The sequence below is a fragment of the Gigantopelta aegis genome, chromosome 8 (assembly GCF_016097555.1).
Source record: "Gigantopelta aegis isolate Gae_Host chromosome 8, Gae_host_genome, whole genome shotgun sequence".
Classification (NCBI taxonomy): Eukaryota; Metazoa; Mollusca; class Gastropoda; order Neomphalida; family Peltospiridae; genus Gigantopelta; species Gigantopelta aegis.
In genome coordinates, this window is record NC_054706.1 from 7,788,058 (window position 1) to 7,813,764 (window position 25,707).

The window sequence follows — 25,707 nt, forward strand, 5'->3', positions numbered from 1 at the left end:
AGTCCAAAATGATGAGATAAGAGATAGGGGTTTAGACCAGGCAAAAGGATGATGAATTGAGAACAGATGAGGTTACTGTGTTAATAACTTAGCAGAGGAGGCTTGAGTTAGGGTATGGGTATGTCATGGGTGATCCTTGGTGTGCTTACTCTTAAAATCTGTTCAAACACAGCCTCTGAGTTTGCCAAAGTGTTGTGCCCATAATAAGATTCAATTAAAACGGCAAAGGGTTTATAAGACTGAAAGGAGGGAAGAGTGTTGAAAGCATTTGGGAAAAAATCACTTTCTCTTCCTGTAGTATGACATCCAAAATGTTTAGAAAAATTCCAGTACCTTTTTTTAACCCAGTGTTAGTTTGTTGTTTCTGTTTTGATGACATTTTCCTGTACTGGTTGACATCTGTATTTCAGTTTGAACTGTTAGAAGATCTGGAACTGTCTGATAGACTGGTAGCTGTGTCTGAACTTGGGACGAAGCAGTTTCCTACATCAGTGTCACTATGGAAACAGTGTCTGTTGCTGCTCATCAGAAGTGAAGTCAGTGAGGAGGAATTGCTGTCTGTGTTTCACTTGTCACAGTCAAACATCCCACCAAAGGTATAGCACCTTTTTACCACAATAGCAGTAATTACAACAGTAGTGTATTAGTCGCTGAGGTAGATTATCAAAGGTATATTGCCATTTTACCACAGTACCATTAGTCACAACAATAGCGTATTAGTCGCAACAATAGCGTATTAGTCGCAACAATAGCGTATTAGTCGCAACAATAGCGTATTATAGTCGCTGAGGTAGATTGTTTTATAATTCTGTTTTTGTTGTCCAAAAAACCCAACAATAGAAAGATTCAACTCAAAGGTAGATTCATCTGTTGTTGATCACTTTAGCCATTAATTCCAGTTTATACTCAATTTCCACTGTTTTAGAGTTCAAAATGGTTTGTCCTAAAGAAGTATTTTTCTGAAATACTCACGTCTGTCAACAATACAGAGATCTATTAATGATATATCTTACTATGCATCATTACACTCACAGTCCACATGAATCCAAGGTCATTAGCAATTTTGTAAACTTGTCAACCCCTTTTTTTGAAAATGCATTTTTTCTGAATTTCACTGTTAACAATATAGATTCATCTGTTATGCATCATTAACATATTTGTTGTACTATTGGAAATACTGTACGACCTGTTTTGTCTTTAGCACTGTCTTCCTGTTAACCTCACTTGGTGAAGAAATACTGTACGACCTGTTTTGTCTTTAGCACTGTCTTCCTGTTAACCTCACTTGGTGAAGAAATACTGTACGACCTGTTTTGTCTTTAGCACTGTCTTCCTGTTAACCTCACTTGGTGAAGAAATACTGTACGACCTGTTTTGTCTTTAGCACTGTCTTCCTGTTAACCTCACTTGGTGAAGAAATACTGTACGACCTGTTTTGTCTTTAGCACTGTCTTCCTGTTAACCTCACTTGGTGAAGAAATACTGTACGACCTGTTTTGTCTTTAGCACTGTCTTCCTGTTAACCTCACTTTGTGAAGAAATACTGTACGACCTGTTTTGTCTTTAGCACTGTCTTCCTGTTAACCTCACTTGGTGAAGAAATACTGTACGACCTGTTTTGTCTTTAGCACTGTCTTCCTGTTAACCTCACTTGGTGAAGAAATACTGTACGACCTGTTTTGTCTTTAGCACTGTCTTCCTGTTAACCTCACTTGGTGAAGAAATACTTTCTGAATTAGACTCTTGCTTTGACCTTTCTTGCACTAGTGTCTTGAGGAATGCTGAATTAGCACAAATCAGATTGATTCCGGTCTTCCAGCTAATTCTGATTCAATACCATTACACTGTTTCATAGTCCTGATTGTTACCTTCTGAAGGAATTGCACAGTTCTTTTAGCAATACAAAGACACAGTTCAATGACAGACTTATGTTTTACATCATTAGCAGTGACTTCCAGTTGATGTTAATTTATCATCACTGTTGCATGGTTATGAAGCTCACTTAATGAAGAAATGTCTTTCTGAGCTGGTCTGTCTTTTTGTCCCTTCTCAACACATCCCTTTCAGGTTGGACTTCTTTTCAGAACCAGGAAATGAAGCCACATTACTCTACCATTGTGAGGCACGGGATTCAATTAATGCATCCCTTTGATCATTTGAATATGCATAAAAACCTGCGTATGGTTGTAATTGTACAATTATCGCTGTCATCGGCGCTATTATCATTGACTTCCCATCAAATTGTGAAAAATAAAGATTGATCAAGTCAGCTTTTGCGTGAAGTAGGTGTTATGGTGAAATGTATCAAGCAATCTTTTGTATCCGTCTGCCATTGGTGCTTCTGTTGCTAGGTAGTGCAGTGCAAAGAAACTGTGATGGTTTTGGCTAGGTAGATGTCGGCAGGTTGCATTTCATGATAGATACATCATACCATTTTAACGACGTAGTAGTATGAATAATTGATACGCTGCTGACAGTAAACCTTTGTGAAGAAATACATTTGTAGAGAAAGATGGCAGCAGATTGTGGTATCGTATTTTACATGTTTAAACATTCAAACAGAAATCGTGAAATTCAGAGATGAGTCATAATAGAAATAAGAATCTTTTTTCTTTCTTTCTCCTTTTTACTTTAGAAAAAAATAAAAAAATGTGTCCCGAATAATTTTTAGTTTTTTTGTAGTGTTTGTGGTAACAGTTATTATTTCAGGTGAAGTGTTTTGTGTATGTGGAAATAGGTTGTTTTGTTATCATATTTGACGTAATCAAATCTATTAACATTCATATGTCCATTTAATGGAATACGCTATGTATTTGATGGACAAAGTAAATCATAAACCCATTTCTAATTTGTTCTGAATCCATATTTATTTAATCTAGAAATTTGTGTTAGTGATGTTACAGGGAAAGTATTTACTAGAAGCAAAGTAATGTTTCTTTAGAATTTGTCCTCTTATAGTTAAGAATTGCCAGTTCATTCTTGGAATTAGCCAAGTAATATATTAATGTTCCCTTAATGAGTGACTTATGGCAACAATTGATCACTGATCTTGGATTATTATTATACTTTATGGTGATCACAAGCAATTAGTTTTACATTCAGGCCTATTGAATGTTGTTATATTATTCTAATATGTTGTGTGGTAAGCAGTCATTGCCATCTTCCATTATTTAATTAGCAATTAAATTGAAAATTAATTGTAATTAGTGTGTATTGACTTTATTGTTTAACATAGCAGAACATTATATTGATTTGTTTGTGTATTAATGTGTTGATATCTGTACACATGGATGATGTTTTTTGTTTTTCTTATGTAAAGATTGTCATCTTTATGTCTGTGTGTGATGTGTCATCTTTATGTCTGTGTGTGATGTGTCATCTTTATGTCTGTGTGTGATGTGTCATCTTATGTCTGTGTGTGATGTGTCATCATTGCACCAGTCTTGATAACCATCAAGTGAAGTCACACACGACAGCTTGATGTCATGCTTCATCAGATAATAAAATTGGGCTCTGTCTTACCTTGAAAACATGACATACAGGTGTTTACTGTCCCACCAGGAGTGGTAGTGATGGTCACATCAAGTGTTGCGCTTAGCTCCATGTTACAGATTTTCATTACGTGTGGTAGTGATGGTCACATCAAGTGTTGCGCTTAGCTCCATGTTACAGATTTGCATTACGTGTGGTAGTGATGGTTACATCAAGTGTTGCGCTTAGCTCCATGTTACAGATTTGCATTACGTGTGGTAGTGATGGTTACATCAAGTGTTGCGCTTAGCTCCATGTTACAGATTTGCATTACGTGTGGTAGTGATGGTCACATCAAGTGTTGCGCTTAGCTCCATGTTACAGATTTTCATTACGTGTGGTAGTGATGGTCACATCAAGTGTTGCGCTTAGCTCCATGTTACAGATTTGCATTACGTGTGGTAGTGATGGTCACATCAAGTGTTGCGCTTAGCTCCATGTTACAGATTTGCATTACGTGTGGTAGTGATGGTCACATCAAGTGTTGCGCTTAGCTCCATGTTACAGATTTGCATTACGTGTGGTAGTGATGGTCACATCAAGTGTTGCGCTTAGCTCCATGTTACAGATTTGCATTACGTGTGGTAGTGATGGTCACATCAAGTGTTGCACTTAGCTACATGTTACAGATTTTCATTTGTGTGTAGCTCCATTTCACAGGCTATATGTTCTAGATTAATGAAACTTTATATATGGATATTCTTATTAATTTTATTTTTTTCATGAAAATGTTATACTTTAATTTATGGGGCACAGTATTTTATGCAAACCATCGTTCTGTTTACACATCAATTACACGACTTTAAATTCACGTGAACCCCAATTGGTTATTTGGTAAACTGTTATGTTTTGAAAGTTACTTTACGAAATATCAAAAAATATTTTATATTTTATTTTAGTTAAACTTAAGGTATTAGCTGGAATTACTGTCATTAAAATGTAAGTTCATTGCAAGTTTGGAGTAATTGATTAGGTTAGGCAAGTATAATTCACATAAACAAACAATTGGTTACATACCGGTAGATAAACATAATGTGAACTGATTTCTGGTTACTAATATTTAGAAGTATTGTCCCCTGAGTTAATTTTAGAAATTTAAAATAGAAATTAATCACTAAAAGTCCATTCTCATAGTTGTAATTGTCATAGTTTGTTGTTTTATGTGTATTTGTGATAAATAACTTAATAAATTAATGAATCCACATATTAATCATTGCATAATTAATTAAAGAATATCATAATTATAATGTGTTACAACTTGGTATAAACGGTGGTTTCCTTGAGGCTCTAAGAAGACAAAGTATCAAGTACATAGAAATATCCATTAAACCCCCAGCTACATGTAGTTCTCTTTGTCAGTATGCAGACGCAATCGAAATCCAACTTGTGACTTTTAGTCACCTTTATTGGATTTTAAAATAATACATGTATATAATTAGAAGTAAATGAAATTATTTGGATGAACGAAATTTTCTCCTTTCTTGGGAAGGGTGGGGGGATTTAACTGGAGATATAAACTTTACATTTTACAAGAAAAATTAACAAATATTTTTGGCCATTGTACAACTTTGAAACTCTTCTTTTAATTTTTAATTTACAAATTATATGTGATATATAAAAGAACAATTTGTAACTTAAAATAACCTCAGATACATGTATAGCATATAAAGTCTTGTGCTTCTCATACATAGTAATAACCTATGTGGTCGTAACAGGTTTCTTCTCTCTTTGTAAACTGTCAAGAACTATATGTCACACTTAAAATACTAAGTGGTTTTTTTGTGGTCATATAGAGACAAATTAAGTCATAAAAAGTGTGTATGCACATAGCAGACTTTAAAGATAATTTGTTAATAATGTTGTTATGGATTGGAAGTGAAAGGTCACAGGACACTTGAGTGAAAGTTACCGTGTGATTTGTTTAGCACCTGCTGTGCCAGACTGGCATCCTATTCAAACAGGTACTGGCCAATTGAAATATCTCTTATTGATTTGTAACGTGATACCTCATTGGCTGTGCTCCATTGTCAAACACTGTCAGAAGATTCTTTTCCTCTGTTTTCCAGGAATTGGCCGTCTTTGTATTGTGATATTTCCGTGGCAGACATGGGGATGTTGTCCAATGTAGTGCCCACAATGGGTAAGACAATGGGACATGAGGCAGCCATTTCTGGCATTGTTGCTGCTGAAAGAAAATTATATTGATGGGAGGTTTCCATTGTTTGTCTTCACTTGGCAAACAGACCTTTAATGACCTTCAGACCAATCAATCGTCATCTACCTTCAGCCAATCAGCAATCATCTATGATTGACCAAAGACATTAAAATGTTTTTGTGTAATCTTTTGCCATCTTGATAATGATATTTTCATTTATGTCACTTGGAAATAATAGGATGCTTAATGGGTGGATAGGTGGGATAGCATATGGATAGGTTAGAGGATAGGTAGGTGTTAAAAAGGATGGATGGATGGATGGAAGGAAGGATAGGTAGGTAGGTGTTAGAGAGGATGGATGGATGGATGGATACGTGTGTGGAAGGAAAGAAGAAAGTGTGTGTGTGTTTTTAACTGGCTGGATGGCTGAATGAATGGAAGGGTAGGTAGGTATTTGAGTGAGTTGAATGAAGGATGGTTGGATGGATGGATACATATTTTTCATATCTGTTTATCGCGGTCTTCCCCATCAATTAGTTACAATTTCATCCAACTAATTGTCCATGACATACACTTCCTTTTACTGTGTTGTCTCTTGGTGTGGGTCTGTTTCTTGGTGTGGGTCTGTTTCGGTCTCTCTTGTTTCTCACTTCATGTTGGCATTTACCATAGTTTGACACTCAATAGCCGATGTATTTTACATGCTGGATTGTCGTTAAACATTCATTCATTTATTCATTCCCTCGGTGGCGTCATGATAGGCCATCGGTCTACAGGCTGGTAGGTACTGGGTTCGGATCCCAGTTGAGGCATGGGATTTTTAATCCAGATACCAACTCCAAACCCTGAATGAGTGCTCCGCAAGGCTCAATGGGTAGGTGTAAACCACTTGCACCGACCAGTGATCCATAACTGGTTCAACAACGGCCATGGTTTGTGCTATCCTGTCTGTGGGAAACACAAATAAAAGATCCCTTGCTGCTAATCGGAAAGAGTAGCCCATGTAGTAGTGACAGCGGGTTTCCTTTCAAAATCTGTGTGGTCCTTAACCATATGTCTGATGCCATATAACCGTAAATAAAATGTGTTGAGTGCATCGTTAAATAAAACATTTCTTCCTTTCTTTCTTTCATTCATTAATTCTGTTGGTCCTTTTATTTATTATGTGTATCAGTTTCTGACTGTCTCTGCTATATAGAAAGTTGTAAAAAGGCACACTTTCAGATTAGATTTTCTGTAATGTAAAAAAAAGAAGCTAAAGTTTTGTTGATATTCTTTTCTGTTTTGTAATAGGAGTGGTTCTTTACGTTTGAGTATTCTCAATATGCTGGAGTACTGTGAGCCTTCCTCCGGGTCCACCCCCATCAAACAATATCCTTGAGATCTTCAGTACCCATACATATTTGTTTATGTGACAATAAATACAGTCTAATGGATTTGGAGTTTCTATTAAAATGCATACTTAATAATAATAATCTATGCTAATTTATACAGCTGGCAAACCGTGCATATTATTACAGCTTGCATTCAGACCGGCCTGAGAAACCACACCAGGTCGACGTGGAGAAAGTGTGTGAACAATAGCTTGCTGCCGGGGTGAACAAAGACAGTCAAAAACCAACCGTTCCATACAAACCCGTATTTCACGTCTCCTCGGCAAAGACTTTTTATCAGCCTGAGCACAGGCTTTCAGTGTGTATTTTCATAACAAATAAAACCTTGATGAGATTGGCGCTAATTGTTCGCACTTTCTAAGAGCAGATGAGTCGTATTCAGTGTCATTTCACGGCTGCCGTAAGCTGGGTATTTGCTCGGCAAACATCATATTTCCTATAAGATTGAAGTCAGACGAATGAGATAAATATAATTATATTGATATGAATGTATGGAGGTGGCGGGTCTCTATGGCTGTGATCTACACACACCATGGTTGTGAGTCTGGGAAATGAGTCTCCCATTCATGTCCCTGTGTCAACACGCCAGCCCCCATTGAAGGAGTTGAACAATATGTACAGTGGACCGGGTATTGCTTGTTGAACGTACCAAAGACGTAAACTCGCACTTTCCATCGAGCCCGTTTTTCAGATATATAATTCAAGCGGATACCTTCCACGGTGGTCAAAGAAACGTTTAAAAGGTTTCTTACCCAAATATTGCTGTAATAAGCAGGAGTCCTCAAGATATGGACAAGAGCGGGGCGAGAAATTGTCGATAACAGCTTTTAGAATAAGCTGGTCATTTCATGAATGGTTTGCTTTATGTTGGCGAGGTTTCACAAAGGATGTAATGTTGGCTGATGTATTGTGTGGACCGTTGCATTGCTTATTGATCCGAGTGGGAATAAGTTAATATAGCACATCAAAGATGAAGTGGTATTTGGGCGAACATTTGATAAGCTCCAGTCGATCAGCGTCTGCCATTGAGACGTGTTGGGTTTATTTTCATGGCCCTCGTCCAGTCAGAAACGAGTATTTCATATCTTGCCCTTTCTTTCAGTTTGATTGTTGTAGACCAAGTACTGGTATCCTATAATTAGGTTTGATTTGCTGCACAGTGAAGGTCTAATGTTATTGTCTATCAATGTTCATTACAAGAATGAAAGGATGATTTCATTTTGTTTTTAGTATGGTGGGTTGATGGCTGTTTGACTGGGCAGTATAACTGGATGGATGGATGGATAATTTTGAACCTTGCTGTTAAAACAATTTAATAAACACAAAAATCATAAAATGTTCATTATGAGGTCTCATCACGCATGACTGACTGGTTAATTGACTGCCTGGCTGGTTGACTGGCTGGTTGATTAACTGACTGACTGTTCATTGGTTAGTTAACTGGCTGGTTAACTGACTAGTTGACTGGCTGGCTGGTTTACTGGCTGGCTGGTTAACTGACTGGCTGGTTAACTGGCTGGTTGACTGGCTGGCTGGTTTACTGGCTGGCTGGTTAACTGACTGGCTGGTTAACTGGCTGGCTGACTGGCTGGCTGGTTTACTGGCTGGCTGGTTAACTGACTGGCTGGTTAGCTGGCTGGCTGGTTAACTGACTGGTTTACTGGCTAGCTGGTTAACTGACTGGCTGGTTAACTGACTGGTTTACTGGCTGGCTGGTTAACTGACTGGCTGGTTAGCAGGCTGGCTGGTTAACTGACTGAATGACTGGTTAACTAACTGACTGACTGGATGGTTAACTAACTGACTGACTGGATGGTTAACTAACTGACTGACTGGATGGTTAACTGACTGACTGACTGGTTGGATGGTTGACTGACTGACTGGTTGGTTGGATGGTTAACTAACTGACTGGTTGGATGGTTGACTGACTGACTGGTTGGATGGTTAACTAACTGATTGACTGGCTGGTTGGATGGTTAACTAGCTGACTGGCTGGCTGTTTAACTGGTTAACTGGCTGTCTACCTGGTTAACTGGCTGTCTACCTGGTTAACTGGCTGTTTACCTGGTTAACTGGCTGTCTACCTGGTTAACTGGCTGTTTAACTGGTTAATTGGCTGTCTACCTGGTTAACTGACTGGCAGGTTGGCTGGTTAACTAAATTCCAAGTTAATTGACTGGCAGGCTTCATGGCTGGTTAACTGGCTGGTGGGGTAACTGGCTGGTGGGTTAACTGGCTAGTTGGTTAACTGAGTGGCTTAATGCCTGGTTAACTGACTGACTGACTGACTGGCTGGCTGGCTGGCTGGCTGGTTAACTGACTGATTAACTGACTGGCTTCATGGCTGTTTAACTGAGTGGCTGGTTAACTGACTGGCTGAATAGCTGATTAACTGAGTGGCTGATTAACTGAATGGCTGGTTAACTGAGTGGCTGGTTAACTGAGTGGCTTACTGCCTGGTTAACTGGCTGGCTGGTTGACTGCATTGTGTGTACGGTACTCTACATATACTTCAAGCCATTGTTTGTCTCTTTGTTTTTCAATGTGGGAAATATCAAACATCCGGCAGCCATTTTGTGTGTGACTTAAAACAGCTACTGTACTGACCAGTATTTATAACTTAATTAAATTAAAATTAATATTATAAAACTTGGCCTAAATCTTTTAATAAGATTAAGAATTTTCTATAGATTTAAGTCCTAATGAAAGAAAAACTAAGTCTTATCCCAAACGTGAGTCATTTTCATATCTTAAATTATTTGATAAATACATTTATTACTCATATGGACTCAAATATAGGAGGTAATTTGTTTTTGATAACTGCACAGCGTGCAGATTGCTTCAGCAGACACTGATTGGCTGGCTTAAAAATGATGACGTTTGATTGGTTGTTGCCATGGCTGGAACTTCACTTGTAGTCATATAATGTTTCCATTCATTCATGGGGGCAAGACGTAGCCCAGTGGTAAAGCGCTCGCTTGATGCACGGTCAGTTTGGGATCGATCCTTGTCAGTGGGCCCATTGGACTATTTCTCACTCCAGCCACTGCACCACAACTGGTATATCAAAGGCCATGGTATGTGCTATCCTGTCTATGGGATGGTGCATATAAAAGATCCCTTGCTGCTAATCGAAAAGAGTAGCCCATGAAGTGGCGACAGTGGGTTTCCTCCCTCAATATCTGTGTGGTCCTTAACCATATGTCCGATGCCATATAACTGTGTTGAGTATAACATTAAATAAAACAATTCCTTCCTTCCATTCATTCACGGGTCAGATTACACGATCAACAAAGATTTACAGAAAGGTTTTGACTCATTTGTTTCATAAACATGAGATGGTATATTTTCATAAGCAGTGGTTTTAGTAGAATAGAAAAATAATTATTTCCTAATATAACCACAGTCGTATTATTTTGTTTTGTAAATATTTGGCTGTATAAAAAACACTGTTATGCCATGACGTCACTTACATAACGTCATGTAATGCACATAAAGTTATATGACATAATGGCTTTGTTGTGGACAGCAGAGGAATTTTTACATTAAAAGCCAGTTAACAGTGACAATGGGTGATGAAGAGAATAACCAACTCGCTATGAGGAGTTGGAGATTACCTGTCCCTCGGGTCTACAACAGTCATTCACTCAGGACAGATCATTGATAATTGCTCATAGCTTGTTCGTTATTCTCTCAGTGTGGCTTCTTCCTGGTCTTCTGGATTACCATTTAAAACCATGGTGTATTTTAGTCAGCCATTCATAGTGTCATGTACTATGATTCAAACCTACATATACATGACGTTTTGCTGGACCATCTGCGGTGTGGGAGACTATGATAAGGAACAATACATGCAAGTCCATGTTTGAGACGAGATCATTGTTCAGTATTTATTTGTTCTCGCCATTCAGCTTGTATCACCGTACATTGTGTGAAATCATGCTGCAGAAATAGATTTATTTGTTATTTCTTTTTGCAACATTCCACGGTCAAGTGGCCGACGAAACCTTGCGTACCGCCACAACTTCCATTGTCGTGTGGATTGTAAGTCAACAGACCATCATGTGACAGGCTGCAGAATTCAGAGCTTTTCAGCAGTCTCGGCACACAGCACGTGTTTGCTCAACAAATTTCGCCAACTTCACTACGACAACACAAATTAACAACACTCTTTCCTTTTTAAGTCCTTCAACGCCTCTTGTAAGATGCTGTTTATCCAGATCTTCAGACAAAAGTGATGATTATCCGCAGAATTTAAATTGGCTCAAGAGCAATGGTAAGGGGTGGTACGGACCACAGAAACTGAGCCCCAAGTTCGTTGCTGCATGATCAGCAGTCGGTGTGTTTTGTAGAGCGGTCCATGTCAGTCACCTTCATTAGCCGCTATGATGTTCCCCGACAAACACTTAATTCTGCAAATTGGTAAATTTTGAGTCATGGTGAAGAATAGTTGAGTTAATCTTACACCCGAATATCAAACATCGCGTTGTCTTGACTGCATCTTCACTAACAACGGCATCGGCAGCCCCGGCGTAATGGCATGAACACCGACATTGCATCGCCATGCCGAGTCACTGCCTTTGCCCGTAAAACTGTTTGTCTTTATTCATGTTGGACAAATACTACTCACCGAACAACAATTATGACTGATGTCACAGGGCCTTGGTTTGCTGCTCTCCTTGTTTCCGTGTTTGCCAACACAAGACCTGTGGACCGCGAGGTTACGCGGTGTTTGCACGCTGAGTTCATCATCCCGAGAAAGACTGAGTCAGATTCTTTAATCCCTCTATCCATTGTTCTCACGGCAACAACACCAGCACATGTCATGCTTTTATGTCAGTCTGTCAATTTCCACAATTTGACTTGTGTGTGAAGTCTAAATTCCTTGATTATGAAAAATATATTGGGCCACAGAACATGTCAGAGCAATAATCACTGCTAATAAATTTGAAACAGAAGTAAAACCGTTATTCTCGTCTCATTTGATTCCAGTTTCACAATTTTACTCTTGTGTGGAATTTAGTTTATGTGATTACAAAAATATATGTCTGGTACTAAACAAGTGGTAATAACATTATTCAATTTTCAAAAGAACAAAGCTGTTGTAGCATCCATTATTCTGAGTTCATTTGATTCCATTTTAACAATTTGATTTTTGTGTCAAATTTAAATTCTTGGATTATGGAAAAATATTAGTTAATGAACATTTTACAGTGGCAGCTCCAGAAAATCCATTCAGGGGTTGCCCCAGTGACATGAGGTGGAATGCCAAGGGAACTTTGGGGGAGGTTTGGATGGGAATCGTAAAAAAAAAATAAAAAAATAAAATATAATAAAATTATAACTATCGCCCCTATCCACCTCTGTTTTATAATTGTTACTGAAAATGTTTTTGAAGATAAAACTATTACATTCACAGCTCTAATCGTATGCCATTCCATTTCTCAATTTGACTGGTGTGAAATTTAAATTCTTTAATTACAAACCATATGTGTTGTTATGGAGTGTCTCTGATTTGACCATCAAAATGACAAGACAAGTTGAAGTGATACTGTACCTGAATGACCTCACAGAACATGATATTAATCTTATTGCTCTGCTTACACCTGCATTAATGTGCATTCCATTGGTCTGGACACACCTAGCAACAAGATGGCAACAGGTCAGACACATACTTAATAAGCAAATTAAAGTGGGGTTTTTTAAAGAACTATTTTTCACTTATGTGATCGTTTACTGTAAACAGCTCTCCCTTCTAAATCTGCCCCTGAGATTGATTGTGACTGTAAACAGCTCTCCCCTCTGAATCTGCCCTTGAGATTGATTGTGCATGTAAACAGCCCTCTGAATCTGCCCCTGAGATTGCTTGTGCCTGTAAACAGCTCTCCCCTCTGAATTGCTTGTGTCTGTAAACAGCTCTGCCCCTGAGATTGATTGTGACTGTAAACAGCTCTCCCCTCTGAATCTGCCCCTGAGATTGATTGTGCTTGTGCCTGTAAACAGCTCTCCCCTCTGAATCTGTAAACAGCTCTCCCCTCTGAATCTGCCCCTGAATCTGCCCCTGAGATTGCTTGTGTCTGTAAACAGCTCTCCCCTCTGAATCTGCCCCTGAGATTGATTGTGCTGAATCTGCCCCTGAGATTGATTGTGCCCCTGAGATTGATTGTGACTGTAAACAGCTCTCCCCTCTGAATCTGCCCCTGAGATTGATTGTGCCTGTAAACAGCTCTCCCCTCTGAATCTGCCCCTGAGATTGATTGTGCCTGTAAACAGCTCTCCCCTCTGAATCTGCCCCTGAGATTGCTTGTGCATGTAAACAGCTCTCTGAATCTGCCCCTGAGATTGCTTGTGCCTGTAAACAGCTCTCAGCTCTCTGAATCTGAATCTGCCTGTAAACCTGAGATTGATTGTGCCTGTAAACAGCTCTCCCCTCTGAATCTGCCCCTGAGATTGCTTGTGCATTGTGAATCTGCCCCTGTAAACAGCTCTCCCCTCTGAATCTGCCCCTGAGATTGATTGTGCATGTAAACAGCTCTCTGAATCTGCTCCTGAGATTGCTTGTGCCTGTAAACAGCTCTCCCCTCTGAATCTGCCCCTGAGATTGATTGTGCCTGTAAACAGCTCTCCCCTCTGAATCTGCCCCTGAGATTGATTGTGCCTGTAAACAGCTCTCCCCTCTGAATCTGCCCCTGAGATTGATTGTGCCTGTAAACAGCTCTCCCCTCTGAATCTGCCCCTGAGATTGCTTGTGCATGTAAACAGCTCTCTGAATCTGCCCCTGAGATTGCTTGTGCCTGTAAACAGCTCTCCCTTCTGAATCAGCCCATGAGATTGCGTGTGCCTGTAAACAGCACCATAAAGCGTTAACCGTGGTATTCCTCCCCGACTGTCTTGGTGTTTATTATGTGGGCTCCGAGTCACCTGGTACATCACCATGTCCACGGTACGAGCACTGGTGTCAGGTTGGACTATACCAATTCAAATCCCATAGGCGACCATGTTAACGTTTGTGTTTAAAAACACTATATGCAATATATCAACCAAACTGTGACCCATAAATATCAGTACTACAACCCCTACCTCAAAGTATTAACTGCAGAAAATGGTACCTTTCATGGCTCATTTTCGGTATAACCAGATGTTTCTGCAACACCCCTAGTTTCGCACAAAATTTTAGTACTTTTTTTTACAGGTACCCCATACATGTTCCAAGCACAAGGCTACTTGACACGGTGGTACTACATCAAATAAAATTGCATAAATTTTTAGCCCAGATGAAACTAATTTTTTTTACAACCAACACACTCACATTTATAACCAATCACAGGACTTGTGGTGTTAACTTCTCTGTCAAAAGTTCGGTGCACCTCGAACTTCGACCCAGCCGGAAATTAATTGGTATAGTGCAACCGTCAGCGGTGTGCGAGGGCTGCCATTGTGTTTGTGTGCGTACCATCACCACGGCTGTTTGTACGCTAGTTACTTATTGATTCAGCATGTCGTAAACACCATAATGGTCATCTCAAGTTGTTTATTGTTCGCACTTACAGCTTTATTGAGCTTTTTCATGCACGTCGGAATTAATCGCTTACAGATATCGGCTCACTGGATTAGAGTATATTGAAACGTGATACCATCGTAGTTGATTCCCATGCACAGGCAGCATCTGTCTAGAACAGTAACATATATTGTTTTATTTAGTTTTGGGAATCGGAATTTAATCATCAGTCATTGGTTATAATTGGTTGGCACCAACTTGTCAACTTTCGATTACACAATCAGTTAGAAATGAAGAAGGATTTGAACTATAAGCACCATGCACCTGTTGTTGTAATCACCAAGATCTTGACCCGACAAATGGCTAATTTTACCTTTTTTAACTATTTAATATCTCTTCTGTTTTTCTTTACGTACACATGAAAACTCAGACTCACCCCAATATAGTTTTATCAGAAGAAGAAGTTTGTTTTATTTAACAACACCACTAGAGCGCATTGATTTATTAATCATCGGCTGTTGGATGTCAAACATATGGTCATCTTGACACAGTCATAGAGAGGAAACCTGCAAATTTTTCCATTAGTAGCAAGGGATCTTCTATATGCACCATCCCACAGATAGGATAGCACATACCACAGCCTTTAATATACCAGTCTTGGTCCACTGGGTGGAATGAGAAATAGCCGAAATGGGGCCACCAACAGGGATCGACCCCAAACCGGCCACGCATCAAGCAAGCACTTTACCACTGGGCTGCATCCCGCCCCATAGTTTTATCAATTCCATGTTCTAATCGATTATGCATTTTTATAATCGATCATCACATTGGTAGAGCAAAACCGATCAATTTGTTTTTATTATGATCAATATTCACTTGTTTTATTCCTTATTAAAAGAAATGTTATGAACTTGATGGGACACTCACCTGAGATGCAATGAATTATATTATTTCTGACCCAACCTGTGTCCTATGATTGGTAAATCAAAGGTCATGATATGTGCTGTTCTGACTTGGGGAAGTGCTTTAGCTCAGTTGGTTGAGTGCTCACTTGAGGTGCTTGCATCGCAAAATCGAACCATGCACCTCAGTGGAACCATTCAACTGACTGGGTTTTTTCTCTCATTCCAACCAGTGCACCACAACTGGTTAAAAGCTGGATTAGGAAAAGTGTAGCAGGTTTCCTCTGATGACTACAAGTCAGAATTCCCAAATGTTTCGACATACAATAGCTGATGATTAATAAATCAATGTGTTCTAGTTGTGTTGTTAAACAAAACAAACTTTAACTTTCTACAAGATATCTTGTCAGTGCTGCTAATTGGTACAAGTAGCCCATGTGGCAACAACAGGTGTCCTTTCAGTATTTTCATATACTTACCATTTGAAACACCCAATAGATGATGTGTGTTATTGTGCTGGGGTGTCGTTAAACATTAATTCATTCATTCATTCATTCTCTTGTACTCTAGATCAGGTTGCTGCATTCACTACTCCTATTAAATAGCAGCAAGGGATCTTTTACATGCACTTTCCCATAAACAGGACAGTACACACCACAGCATTTGATGTTACGGTCATGATGCACTGGTTGGAACGAGGGTAAACCTAATGAGCTAGATGCTTCAAATGGCTGATTTTGTGCTGGGGTGTCGTTAAACATTCATTCATTCATTCATTCATTCTAATTGTACCATTAATAACTTTTAATATCTTTTTCATTGTGTACATATGAAAACAAACACCAACCCAACATATTTACATCAGTTCCATCATCTAAACTGTAGAAACGGTTACAGTTAACATTGTCCCCTCCCCCCCCCCCCCCCCCCCAGTCGATTATGGATTTTTATAATCGACCTTCACTTCAGTAGAGCAAAAAACTTTTTTTAAATTATAATCCTTAATTGGAAGCATCACTAGCTAATAAAGAAAAAATGTATGAAACCTGCTAGCAAAGTGTAAGTTGTTTAAGTCGATATGGGACTGTAGCTGTCAACTCCATCACACTGAGATGTTTATCACTGACAGTTGTAAATTGTGATTACCGCAGCTCTGCGCTTGCCAAAGGCTTAGGAATTAATCAGCTACAAATCAAAGCTCACTCAAGTAGTTTTTCCGTGAGAGTGTTGTTTGGTGGAGGCACGGCTGTCCTGGGGCCACAGATTATGATTGGCACTGGTGTATTGTGGGATCTATGCTGCCCACTTGTGTCCACTTCCTGTTTGGTGTTAATGGATCATCAGCTGGATGAATGGTTTATTAGATAATGAGTTGATGTGTGGAGAGATCACGCCCTCCCTGGGCCATTCCACTCGGACGTCAGGTGTTGGGTGTATCAGGGCAAAATCACACTGTTGCATATCATTATGGGGTTATAGGTTGTATTTTAGTTTATTCTTAATAAACAGTTTCCTGAATTGCAATGTTCCATATATATATTTTGCCTCTGTGTGTGTGTGTGTGTTTGTGTGCATGTTTTCCTACCTGCGTGTGTGTGTGTGTGCGTGTGTGCATGCATGCATGCATGCGTGAAACAATTTAAACTATAGGTTCTTGCTCAAATTGTTTTATGTTAGGTTATTTGTAATTGTAAATTTATTAACTTTAACACAAAATATTCTTTCTTTAATGCAGTCTCTTTTGGTTAAGTATGCGTACCACCAAATCCCATATATAACATTATGTATCTGAAATTGCTACAAACATTTCAATAAAACTAGACACTATGTATGTAGGTAGAAATGCTACAACTCCTTGCCCTTCAAATTAATTGAGAAATGACAAAACCATTAACACTATCAAAATCCTATCTGCACCATGCAGTGTAAATGATGTTTTGACAAGGTTGTGATTGCTCCCGTAAATCACTGTCTGGTGCTTTGTCTGTAGGATGACTGCCACTATCCAGGATAATCTGCCACTATAGGACTCTTACTTGTCTGTAGGATGGCCACTCTATGATAATCTACCACTATAGGACTATCTCTTACTTGTCTGTAGGATGGCCACTCTCTATGATAATCTACCACTATAGGACTCTTACTTGTCTGTAGGATGGCCACTCTCTATGATAATCTACCACTATAGGACTATCTCTTACTTGTCTGTAGGATGGCCACTCTCTATGATAATCTACCACTATAGGACTCTTACTTGTCTGTAGGATGGCCACTCTCTATGATAATCTACCACTATAGGACTCTTACTTGTCTGTAGGATGGCCACTCTCTATGATAATCTACCACTATAGGACTCTTACTTGTCTGTAGGATGGCCACTCTCTATGATAATCTACCACTATAGGACTCTTACTTGTCTGTAGGATGGCCACTCTCTATGATAATCTACCAATATAGGACTATCTCTTACTTGTCTGTAGGATGGCCACTCTCTATGATAATCTACCACTATAGGACTATCTCTTACTTGTCTGTAGGATGGCCACTCTCTATGATAATCTGCCACTATAGGACTCTTACTTGTCTGTAGGATGGCCACTCTCTATGATAATCTACCACTATAGGACTATCTCTTACTTGTCTGTAGGATGGCCACTCTCTATGATAATCTACCACTATAGGACTCTTACTTGTCTGTAGGATGGCCACTCTCTATGATAATCTACCAATATAGGACTATCTCTTACTTGTCTGTAGGATGGCCACTCTCTATGATAATCTACCACTATAGGACTCTTACTTGTCTGTAGGATGGCCACTCTTTATGATAATCTACCACTATAGGACTATCTCTTACTTGTCTGTAGGAGGAATGCCACTATCCAGGATAATCTGCCACTATAGGACTCTTACTTGTCTGTAGGATGGCCACTCTCTATGATAATCTACCACTATAGGACTCTTACTTGTCTGTAGGATGGCCACTCTCTATGATAATCTACCACTATAGGACTATCTCTTACTTGTCTGTAGGATGGCCACTCTCTATGATAATCTACCACTATAGGACTCTTACTTGTCTGTAGGATGGCCACTCTCTTTGATAATCTACCACTATAGGACTATCTCTTACTTGTCTGTAGGATGGCCACTCTCTATGATAATCTACCACTATAGGACTCTTACTTGTCTGTAGGATGGCCACTCTCTATGATAATCTACCACTATAGGACTATCTCTTACTTGTCTGTAGGATGGCCACTCTCTATGATAATCTACCACTATAGGACTCTTACTTGTCTGTAGGATGGCCACTCTCTATGATAATCTACCACTATAGGACTATCTCTTACTTGTCTGTAGGATGGCCACTCTCTATGATAATCTACCACTATAGGACTCTTACTTGTCTGTAGGATGGCCACTCTCTATGATAATCTACCACTATAGGACTATCTCTTACTTGTCTGTAGGATGGCCACTCTCTATGATAATCTACCACTATAGGACTCTTACTTGTCTGTAGGATGGCCACTCTCTATGATAATCTACCACTATAGGACTCTTACTTGTCTGTAGGATGGCCACTCTCTATGATAATCTACCACTATAGGACTCTTACTTGTCTGTAGGATGGCCACTCTCTATGATAATCTACCACTATAGGACTATCTCTTACTTGTCTGTAGGATGGCCACTCTCTATGATAATCTACCACTATAGGACTCTTACTTGTCTGTAGGATGGCCACTCTCTATGATAATCTACCACTATAGGACTATCTCTTACTTGTCTGTAGGATGGCCACTCTCTATGATAATCTACCACTATAGGACTCTTACTTGTCTGTAGGATGGCCACTCTCTTTGATAATCTACCACTATAGGACTCTTATTTGTCTGTAGGATGGCCACTCTCTATGATAATCTACCACTATAGGACTCTTACTTGTCTGTAGGATGGCCACTCTCTATGATAATCTACCACTATAGGACTATCTCTTACTTGTCTGTAGGATGGCCACTCTCTATGATAATCTACCACTATAGGACTCTTACTTGTCTGTAGGATGGCCACTCTCTATGATAATCTACCACTATAGGACTATCTCTTACTTGTCTGTAGGATGGCCACTCTCTATGATAATCTACCACTATAGGACTATCTCTTACTTGTCTGTAGGATGGCCACTCTCTATGATAATCTACCACTATAGGACTCTTACTTGTCTGTAGGATGGCCACTCTCTATGATAATCTACCACTATAGGACTATCTCTTACTTGTCTGTAGGATGGCCACTCTCTTTGATAATCTACCACTATAGGACTCTTACTTGTCTGTAGGATGGCCACTCTCTATGATAATCTACCACTATAGGACTATCTCTTACTTGTCTGTAGGATGGCCACTCTCTATGATAATCTACCACTATAGGACTATCTCTTACTTGTCTGTAGGATGGCCACTCTCTATGATAATCTACTCTTACTTGTCTGTAGGATGGCCACTCTCTATAGGACTATCTCTTACTTGTCTGTAGGATGGCCACTCTCTATGATAATCTACCACTATAGGACTCTTACTTGTCTGTAGGATGGCCACTCTCTATGATAATCTACCACTATAGGACTCTTACTTGTCTGTAGGATGGCCACTCTCTATGATAATCTACCACTATAGGACTATCTCTTACTTGTCTGTAGGATGGCCACTCTCTATGATAATCTACCACTATAGGACTCTTACTTGTCTGTAGGATGGCCACTCTTTATGATAATCTACCACTATAGGACTATCTCTTACTTGTCTGTAGGAGGAATGCCACTATCCAGGATAATCTGCCACTATAGGACTCTTACTTGTCTGTAGGATGGCCACTCTCTATGATAATCTACCACTATAGGACTATCTCTTACTTGTCTGTAGGATGGCCACTCTCTATGATAATCTACCACTATAGGACTCTTACTTGTCTGTAGGATGGCCACTCTCTATGATAATCTACCACTATAGGACTATCTCTTACTTGTCTGTAGGATGGCCACTCTCTATGATAATCTACCACTATAGGACTCTTACTTGTCTGTAGGATGGCCACTCTCTATGATAATCTACCACTATAGGACTATCTCTTACTTGTCTGTAGGATGGCCACTCTCTATGATAATCTACCACTATAGGACTCTTACTTGTCTGTAGGATGGCCACTCTCTTTGATAATCTACCACTATAGGACTATCTCTTACTTGTCTGTAGGATGGCCACTCTCTATGATAATCTACCACTATAGGACTCTTACTTGTCTGTAGGATGGCCACTCTCTATGATAATCTACCACTATAGGACTATCTCTTACTTGTCTGTAGGATGGCCACTCTCTATGATAATCTACCACTATAGGACTCTTACTTGTCTGTAGGATGGCCACTCTCTATGATAATCTACCACTATAGGCCTATCTCTTACTTGTCTGTAGGATGGCCACTCTCTTTGATAATCTACCACTATAGGACTCTTACTTGTCTGTAGGATGGCCACTCTCTATGATAATCTACCACTATAGGACTATCTCTTACTGGTCTGTAGGATGGCCACTCTTTATGATAATCTGCCACTATAGGACTATCTCTTACTTGTCTGTAGGAGGAATGCCACTATCCAGGATTATTTACCACTATAGGACTCTTACTTGTCTGTAGGATGGCCACTCTCTATGATAATCTACCAATATAGGACTATCTCTTACTTGTCTGTAGGATGGCCACTCTCTATGATAATCTACCACTATAGGACTATCTCTTACTTGTCTGTAGGATGGCCACTCTCTATGATAATCTACCACTATAGGACTCTTACTTGTCTGTAGGATGGCCACTCTCTATGATAATCTACCACTATAGGACTATCTCTTACTTGTCTGTAGGAGGAATGCCACTATCCAGGATTATTTACCACTATAGGACTCTTACTTGTCTGTAGGATGGCCACTCTCTATGATAATCTACCAATATAGGACTATCTCTTACTTGTCTGTAGGATGGCCACTCTCTATGATAATCTACCACTATAGGACTCTTACTTGTCTGTAGGATGGCCACTCTCTATGATAATCTACCACTATAGGACTATCTCTTACTTGTCTGTAGGATGGCCACTCTCTATGATAATCTACCACTATAGGACTATCTCTTACTTGTCTGTAGGATGGCCACTCTCTTTGATAATCTACCACTATAGGACTCTTACTTGTCTGTAGGATGGCCACTCTCTATGATAATCTACCACTATAGGACTATCTCTTACTTGTCTGTAGGATGGCCACTCTTTATGATAATCTGCCACTATAGGACTATCTCTTACTTGTCTGTAGGAGGAATGCCACTATCCAGGATTATTTACCACTATAGGACTCTTACTTGTCTGTAGGATGGCCACTCTCTATGATAATCTACCAATATAGGACTATCTCTTACTTGTCTGTAGGATGGCCACTCTCTATGATAATCTACCACTATAGGACTCTTACTTGTCTGTAGGATGGCCACTCTCTATGATAATCTACCACTATAGGACTATCTCTTACTTGTCTGTAGGATGGCCACTCTCTATGATAATCTACCACTATAGGACTCTTACTTGTCTGTAGGATGGCCACTCTCTATGATAATCTACCACTATAGGACTATCTCTTACTTGTCTGTAGGAGGAATGCCACTATCCAGGATTATTTACCACTATAGGACTCTTACTTGTCTGTAGGATGGCCACTCTCTATGATAATCTACCAATATAGGACTATCTCTTACTTGTCTGTAGGATGGCCACTCTCTATGATAATCTACCACTATAGGACTCTTACTTGTCTGTAGGATGGCCACTCTCTATGATAATCTACCACTATAGGACTATCTCTTACTTGTCTGTAGGATGGCCACTCTCTATGATAATCTACCACTATAGGACTCTTACTTGTCTGTAGGATGGCCACTCTCTATGATAATCTACCACTATAGGACTATCTCTTACTTGTCTGTAGGATGGCCACTCTCTATGATAATCTACCCCTATAGCAATCTTATTTGTCTATAGGAGGACTGCCAATACATGACAATCTTACAATCTATAGGAGGACTGCCACACCCATTCCAGTTCCAAGACTTGATTGACATATCTAAATCTTAAATTTGCACCATGAGTAAACAAAGAACAAAGGAAGGTAGAAATGTTTTACATGTATTTACAAATGTCACAAATTGTTGTTTTGTTATTATTCCTGACAATCTAATCTAGTACATTGGGGTGGAATGTAGCCTAGTGGTAAAGCTCTCACTTGATGCACAGTCGGTCTAGGATCCATCCCCATCAGTGGGCCCATTGGGCTGTTTCTTCTGTTTCTTGTTGCAGCCAATATTCCACACCTTGTTTACAGGGACAGACCCTAGTTTCACTTGATGCACGGTCGGTCTTGGATCCATCCCCATCAGTGGGCCCATTTCTTCTGTTTCTTGTTGCAGCCAATATTCCACACCTTGTTTACAGGGACAGACCCTAGTTTCACTTGATGCACGGTCGGTCTTGGATCCATCCCCATCAGTGGGCCCATTTCTTCTGTTTCTTGTTGCAGCCAATATTCCACACCTTGTTTACAGGGACAGACCCTAGTTTCAACCCATGGAAATTAACACTAAGTTTAGTTAATCTACAAACCTGTAATACACTTGGACAAAGTTACAATTCAGTCAAACATTATTCTGTGACTTTAAAATGGTGAAATACCCTCTAAAAATAGACTAAAACTTGATTCCATAACTTCTCAGACGCACGTGCATTTTTTAAAATATGAGAAATGCATTTTGTGATATTAGAAAGACAGGGATGACCAAACACTTCGAATATATGGAAATTGATAATCTAAACAATAAAATCTAAGTAAAGTATGATATTAGTTATCGAAAATGGATCCAATAGTAAAAACAAATATGCCTTAGTGTTTAAAAACTAGGGTATGCCCCTTTAACAAAGGCTGTGTTATTTGTACTATCCTGTCTATGGGATGCTGCATATAAAAGATCCCTTGCTGCTAGTCATGAAGAGTAGCTCAATGCATGGCAGCAGTGGGTTTCCTCTCATTATCTGTGTGGCCCTTAACCATGATGCCATATAACCGTAATTGAAATGTGTTGACCATATCATTAAATAAAACATTCTCTCCTTGCTACTAATATAGTACAAACTGACCTCTTTAATTAGCCACCTGTCTTCAGAGGTCAGTTTTAGGATACTGCTTCAGTTGGCTGCTTAATACAGGTTTGATATGACATGTCCTGACAAAATTGTATTGTCATCATTTCTTGTCGTTGGTTACTTAGTAGCAAAATTATTAAAATAAAACATAAAAATATTCAGTGTCATGGTAAGGTCTGTTAGTAATGTTTACACATGCAAAACAGTTGACAGATGATGTGATCATTAATATTCATCACTGGTGAGCTGATTTAGAAACTAAATATAAAACTGGACACAATGCTACTGAATGGGCATAACTTTTAAGCTGAATGAAAAAATATTGTTAGTAATTTTGGTGATTATAATTGAAAAACATGTTTTTCTTTTCTTTTCTTTTCTTTCTTCTTCTTCTACATTTTTTTTTCTTTTTTTTGGTGTGTGTGTGTGTGTGTGTGTGTGTGTGTGTGTGTGAAGAGATGTTGCTGATATCTAATATTTTGAAGAATTGTTGCTGATATCTAATATTTTAAAGAGTTGTTGCTGATATTTAATATTTTGAAGAGTTGTTGCTGATATTTAATATTTTGAAATTTATTTTATTGTAGCCAGACAATGAAACAACATAATAATCATTAAACAGCCTGATTAATTAATTAGTTATTTGGTGAATTTATTAAAACAATACATTTACCAGATTCAGTTTCAATTCATATTTGATGATTTCAAGAACAATTTACATTCTGAGATTGGTACCTGAAAAAACCCCTCAGTTAATTGTGCTTTGTAATGAAGAGATTCAGTGAAACCATCTGTAAACCAGACCCTCTGTAAACCGGAATTCTCTCAAAACTGGACATTTTTAATGGTCACTTTTTAAATATTGGTACAGAACATAACCTCTCTAAACCAGATACCCTTTAAAAGAGGACCATTACTTGATCCCATGAGAGGTTTAACTGTAGTATATAGCAGCATGTCTAAAACACATTTACTCTGGATTCTAAACATAACTCTTTTCATGTCCTCACTGTGCCTGTGTATCAACTGTTGATATATAACTCATGTTACCATGTAATGTTTGTTACGTGTTAACACTTGTATCCAGATTACCTTTACCATTAAATATAGTTTTTGACAAGAAGGTAACGAGCACCCGGTCTATGATGATTCCAGACAGCAGTAACTCTTACACATCATCAGTTCTACACAGACCGACTTTGTTGACGGTAACAAGCTACACCTAGCAGTTCTATTCCTGGCACAGGATACCTGTACCATATCGGTAAAGATAGATACACGGCTCGTATTATATAACATTTAGTGAAATATCTTAAAATATCAGTGAAATAAAAGTGTTATCAGTCATTCAGTGACGATAACACATTATAGTGTGAAAATTTCACTATTTCACTCTAAAATTTGTTATCATCACTGTAGAAAGTGTTATCTTCACCGTGAGAAAGCTGGAACTGTTTTGCTGCTGGCATTTAAAAAATAAAGGTAAATTGCCAAAAGTTATATAATAAATAGAAAATTTCATGTTTTATGTCAAATATGATTTATATCTCATCTCATGAAGTCTGCAATCATATCTCACGAGTTACGCTTGCAAAATATCCTCAGGCATCGAAATAAGCATTGTGTTTGGTAACCCATTTACAGGTTACCACAAAATATAGTCTGGTAACCTATAGGTTTCCACAACTATATGAAAGTTAGAATTGAATTCCTGTTACTACTACGCGGTCGTTCTGAAATTGTAACGGTGCACGCGAACATCGATACGAGAAACGAAATCCGGAAGTAAATTTATCTAGTGAGCGCTGCTTAAACGCGGATTGCCAAAATTGTTTTACAATTGCACAAGTGCGCACGAACATCGGTGCAATTTTGTACGAGAAAACAAAACGCGGACATAAATTCATTTAGTGGACGCTGCTTAAACGCGGAGAGACATGCGCGCAAACATCGATGCAATTCCTGACGAGAAAATGAAACG

The 25,707-nt window shown here is 39.0% G+C and overlaps 1 protein-coding gene across 1 annotated transcript in view; it reads left to right on the forward strand.

The window, feature by feature from the left end:
- The window catches only part of LOC121380069 (U3 small nucleolar RNA-associated protein 6 homolog), a 199,061-nt gene that overhangs the window by 143,936 nt on the left and 29,418 nt on the right, over positions 1 to 25,707 (forward strand). The window contains exon 17 of the mRNA XM_041508813.1: positions 411 to 596. Within this exon, the coding sequence (XP_041364747.1) occupies positions 411 to 596 (186 nt within the window). The remainder of the gene's footprint in view (positions 1 to 410; positions 597 to 25,707) is intronic.